The sequence below is a fragment of the Sinohyriopsis cumingii genome, chromosome 7, assembly GCF_028554795.1.
Source record: "Sinohyriopsis cumingii isolate HCF-2022 chromosome 7, ASM2855479v2, whole genome shotgun sequence".
Classification (NCBI taxonomy): Eukaryota; Metazoa; Mollusca; class Bivalvia; order Unionida; family Unionidae; genus Sinohyriopsis; species Sinohyriopsis cumingii.
This window is the reverse complement of record NC_142967.1, coordinates 5,791,859-5,797,695: the sequence shown is the minus strand read 5'-3', so window position 1 is coordinate 5,797,695 and position 5,837 is coordinate 5,791,859. Positions and strand designations below refer to the sequence as shown.

Sequence of the window (5,837 nt, the reverse complement as noted above, 5' to 3'; positions counted from 1 at the left end):
TTGGAGTGGAATTAGTACCGTGAGTCCTGGAGCGCAGGGGCATCCACAACGTCTTGCTGAGATTTTGGAAATTGTATTTGTAATTAGGATGTAATCTTGAGTACGTTTCCTCCGTAGCAGGATCAAGTTGTTGCATTTGTCATAGAGATTTTACCATAACTCCTGTCTATGTCTGGTGATATGATTCAATTCTAGCATTACAATTACCAGGGGCGATGAGCTTGGCATCCTTTGACAATAATGCGGCAAGAAAAACCAGATCTTCCTATACTGTACACAAGGAATTATAAATGTTCTATAGACTGCAACTACATATAATAACACCGGTTATGGGTTCATACAAAATCGGAGCATGACGGAACTGAGGGTTATAGCTTCCACAAGTAATAAATTTTATTTTGCAAATAATAACAACAATATATTTGTATAAACCTATTTAAAAACATCAGTTCCTTTCAACAGTTTGAATATGACAGAAAATTTGCTCATTCTCTGTAATAGTTTCTGCTTTTGGGTTAAGACTGTTGGACAAACCATGATAATAATGATATAAGCGATCTTTTCGGGTTTACTACTTCAAAACTGAACAAAATGCAAATAAATAGAACAAATGTAAACATAGTGAAATAAATTCAGATATGTTATATGAAATTTAAGTAATTTGTCTAGCTTTTAAACAAATATTGAAACCACTGAGCAATGATCATCGCTGTTAGGATCCTTAATTTACTGACTTGATCTTGGTAAACTACTTACTACATGCAAGATTGACGGACTATCGGCTTTATCTTTATTTTATACCTTTAGTTTGTATACATGACCTAGACTTAAATTTTCTTGAGATATCTGTTGACTATTTAATAGTTTTTTATGCTTCTCGAATGTTTTTGATGCGTTATATTTCATTTATTCTGTTTTAAATAAACTGTGACATCGTGTTTATTTAGAGACACAAATTATTAGTTTTATTTTAACACTGTAACATATATTGGGTCACGACACTACTATCAAAAGCTTTTCTTCTTCCAATCGACATTATTTGTAAAGTTTGAGATGACCCTTTGGAGCAAATTGCTCGATGAGAAAGGGTTCTAACAGACAATAAGTTTTTAACTTTAGACACATTTTCTTACTATGTAGACAGCATATGTTCTTTCATGCTAATACGTTGTGGTTCTGTGGTAAATAACAGATGCAAAATTATGTTTTCAGGATAGTACTTTTATTTAGCTTTCAGTATAGATATGATTATATAGAAATATGTGACACGTTAGTAGATGGACAATAAGAAATCGAAAATGAAGAAAGACATTTTACAGAACAAATGTCTTTCTGTTTAATTCATTTAATGACCACGTGAGTTTGACAAAAATCATTTTCACTTAGTTCAGGCTTATTGACTATCTGAGCTTGATTTCTATCAAGCTGTTTTTGTCAATAGTATGAAAAACCAGTCGGCTATTTTTCTTGCTTTAAAAATCGCACTTTCAGTGGAAAGAAGAGGAATAAACGCAATAATTATCAAAATTAAAATTATTCCAAATTGATATTTTTCAATCCTTAATTAATGCTTTCTTTGAAATATTAAGTTTCCTTTAGTATTAAAGAAACAAACAAAAAGAACAAAAAATCGCAATAAAACACAAATATAAAAACAACAAGAGCAAAAACGAACATATATACAATGACACCGTAAACGAAAGCCACGCCATTATTGCCATTCTAAAAATGTAGTCAATAAAGCAGTCAAGTCTCAATTATGGAAACTTGATAATAAGGCGTATATAATCGTAATATAAAATAGGACTTATTAAGAGGTAATGGACCATGTATTGTTATCAGTATGATTGTTATTCCATTGTTGTAGCAAAAGGCCGTCCATTGTTGCAAATGCAGATCATTGTCCAATGTGACTGACGCAGATGAACTAGAAACATGATTCATTTGAATTTCTCTATTTATTTCAGTTGCATATAACCATTTGAAAAAATATGTTCAAAACTAATTGAAACTAGTATTTTCGAAAAACAATTGCTTATATAGGTTTCAGCGATGTGAGTCAAATTGATGAATCAAATGCAAATGTTTAAAAATCCACAGATTGTTTGGAATTTTTAAGTTTTAAGACATAAAAGCAAAGATGTAGACATGAGTCCCATAGTCTTAATTGCACCGAGAAACGAAGATGAAGGGTAAAGTATTACATGATACATACACAAAAATATACTATTTATGATCTTGCAAACATCATACACGTTCTCCTCTTCACAACATAGAACTTGTCTGAAATATCTATAACTGAAATATTACGTTATAAGGTGTAACCGAACGATATTACTCAATTCCTTTAAATCTTATAACTTATACTATTTTAATTTATTCCCGTTATTGCAACAATAGCATAGGCCTCTGTCCGAACAACTACATTACTGATACAAAGAAGACACGTTTATATGTTGACAATGGTAACATTTCCACATACCAATAAATCGTGCATGAAAGATGTTTTCGTTTAGAAACAAAGTTTAATCATCCTTATTAGAAGCGACCTGCAGTCAGCACAATTTACATTATATAATAATTTGAAGGAGATAGCACATAGTTGAGCGAAGTGTATCTTTTCAACATTAAAATCCAAGTACTCGGTTTATTACCAGAAGAAAACTCCGCCCTTTATTTTATTTATTTTAACATGTGATTTGGCTGGGATACTTCTGTTTAATGCAAGTAAGCCATGTGTTAAACAACTGATACCAACTATCCAAAATGTGTTAGCCATTCATGCTACTCGATCAGGATTATACTAATAGGGGTGATAGGTAAAGGGAACAATTTGTATTAGGAAAATAGTAAACTGATCCACTTGAGATTATATATACGTGGTAGTAAGTATCCATTTCAAAGGGTTAATATATACAATTAGCATTGCATATCTCTAATCAGAATATAGATTTAGACACACTTGATAAGGAATTGAACATACATTGATACATACCGATATTTCCGTGCAATGCAATATCACACCATTCGGGTCATTGAAATCTAAATGTATCTGGTTGGAAGTTATTATAGACCTACGAGTGACTCATCTCAGTAATTATCCAGAATAATTTTGTTTGGGTTAATATTGTACGGCCAATGTTTTTACCAACTTTGCAATCGGTGATTCCCTATGTCAGCATATAAGATAATAATGCTATTACGTCAGATCATGCATTACCCTCTGTTGTATTTCATCATAGCGAATGATCCAATAAAAACTGTACCTTTATTTAGTGTCAAAGTTCTAACGTCTCGAATCTTTTCATATCATAGCAAGTTGTTTTAACTTCATGATGTCATATATCGACAGCCATCATGTTAGTCCTGCTTTTGTTAATTTAAGAAATCTTTTCGATCTGATATTCGTGCAATATCTGCAGGTTTCGTTACTTACACAAGAGGTCTAAAATAAATTATTATTTGAAACCATTTGTTCATTATTTGAATTACTTTCAGTCCGATCGGATAGATAAAGGCTGCATTTTATTTCCGTTCCTACAACTGAAATAAAGGAGGGAAGAATAGCTGTAGGTAATATATACTTCTGTCAAGAACGATGCGTACTAAATTTACTATCTTCATTCTTGTATTCGATGTAGTTGCAGACAAAATAATTTTTTAATTTATTTAAAAGCACTTGTTTAATTCTTTTTCTCGCAGAAATATATGCATTTTTTGCCGTAAGTTTGATGGTAACGGCGATGTCACAGCGATCCAAGCGTCACCATTACTTGGCCAATAGGTCATTCTGTAAGCCGTGCTTTGTCAATTCGGCCGTGGAAGTAGCCAGAAATCTTGCACAGGAGGACTGTTCTGGTATTCAGTATCTGATGCAATTCTATATAAACGCTCTGACTAAGGAAACAGAGGAGATAAGAGAAATTTTGGAAAATGAAAAAAGAAAAATTGTAAGTAAAAAATCTTTTGTTTTTTTCCAGACATTTCTTGTGTACTTCAAACCTTGGTCTTAACACGCAGATCGAAACCGGCATCCAAGCATAGATGCTTAATGCGCAGGATTATAGAGGCAGAAATCTACCGAGGCGCGTGTTCACACATTTGCTTACTTACTTCTATGCGTATTTACTCACTAACTAGTATTACCTACTTATTGTATTACTTACTTAATGTATTTATTGAAATATTCCATACAGTGGGCCGCGTTTTGCATATAGATATCATTCCTACCAGAATACCTATCTTTTAGGATCTAATTATTTAATTAATTAATTAATATACCCTAATACCTATATTTTAACATCTAATGAATGAATCAGTGAATCAATTAATTAATTAATTCATGCATTTATTAATATATTCCAGCTTGAGCGCCATGTTTCGCATCCAGATTTCATTCCTACCAGAATACCTGTATTTGAGAATCCCATGAACTTGTCTCTCATTAACGATCTGATTCCTAGTAGAAATTACCTGGTACGTCCTACATCTAACCTAGGTTACTCTCTTCCACTTCAAACGTCGGCATCAAGAACACTTAATGATATATGAACTTTGCTTTTACTTGTGGATGTACATTATTAGGATCCCCATAGTTGGGGATGTTAATTCCATATGTGAAATTTATTACCTGAATATAAATAATTATCATTGGTTGAAATCAGTTGTAGTTCCTAAAATTGCCTCAGAGTTCATGACATTCTAAGACCAGTTAAACGATAACATTTTTATTCAAACACAGAACAAAGTTTCATGCTTAACGGATCACTAGTAAATATTAATGTTTTAATTTCTATTTTCAACTCTGTACTGAATTGTATTAATGAAATTTCAGGATGAGTACACTAGACTGGTATATAGGAATTTAACCGTACTGGCGTCACACCTGCACGTTGTATCAGTTTTGGGACATGTCGGTCCAGATATAAACCATACATTACTGAAGCTTAGCCATGCTCTCTGCAAAATGAAAGAGTTCCGGGAGGCTCAGGGTCTCAACACATCTCTGTCTAATATGTGTAACTACACTGAGACAATTTCCCTGTTCAGCAAGACAGAAAAGATTGATTACTCCATTTCCGTATTAAAGTATGGAATCGACTCACTGACAACCATTCCATCTACGATAAGAGAGGTTGCTGAGCGAGAAACACATAGATGCCCATAGTATTCATATTCGTTATTGCTATTTTGGGTGCAATTATTAACTTGTAGCAATGTTTATCAACTGTTTACACGTAGTAATACGTATTTTAATTTTAAGCACAATTTCGATCTCATTTCGATTAAAATGCTAATGTTGATTCCTATAAATTTTATGAATGCGTGTTCATTTATTAGTAGTAGGGTTTAAAGTGAGTTACGTGGATTATGAAGTGGTTGATAACATCTTGTCAGATAATATTTTGGCAACAACAAACCGAAGCGTGATTAATTCAAATGATCTAATGTTCTTAGATTTGCGGCATAATAGTGAATGCTAAATCAACAGTTAACAATAATATTCACGATCTTATTAGAACCTGAGTGAGTTTTCTTGTACTTCGTCTTTCTTCATACGTCTTAAACATATATTTGTTAATCAATTCGATATTTTTGTTGCAAATATTACTTACGTTAGGTTGTGTTTGTTTTAGAATGTAATTTTAAATAACTCATATTATTATATTGTTATTTATGCCTGTTATCTATATCGAATGGATTGAATGTTTTATTAAAACTTATTCTTTTTGAATAAAATATTTACTACATTTGAAATTTACGTGCATGGCCTTTAGAAAATACACATGAACATTTAGCACACTAATTCTCTTTATTTTCACAAAGCATTTTATAGA

At 32.2% G+C, this 5,837-nt stretch overlaps 1 protein-coding gene across 1 annotated transcript; it reads left to right on the top strand.

Moving 5' to 3' along the window:
• The first annotated feature begins 352 nt into the window (after positions 1–352).
• LOC149794672 (uncharacterized) lies at positions 353–5,624 on the top strand. Its single transcript, XM_089966218.1, has 3 exons — positions 353–367; positions 4,366–4,476; positions 4,835–5,624. The coding sequence occupies exons 1-3, from the start codon at positions 353–355 to the stop codon at positions 5,165–5,167; spliced, it is 459 nt and encodes a 152-aa protein (XP_089822344.1). The 3' UTR covers positions 5,168–5,624.
• Positions 5,625–5,837: the final 213 nt, after the last annotated feature.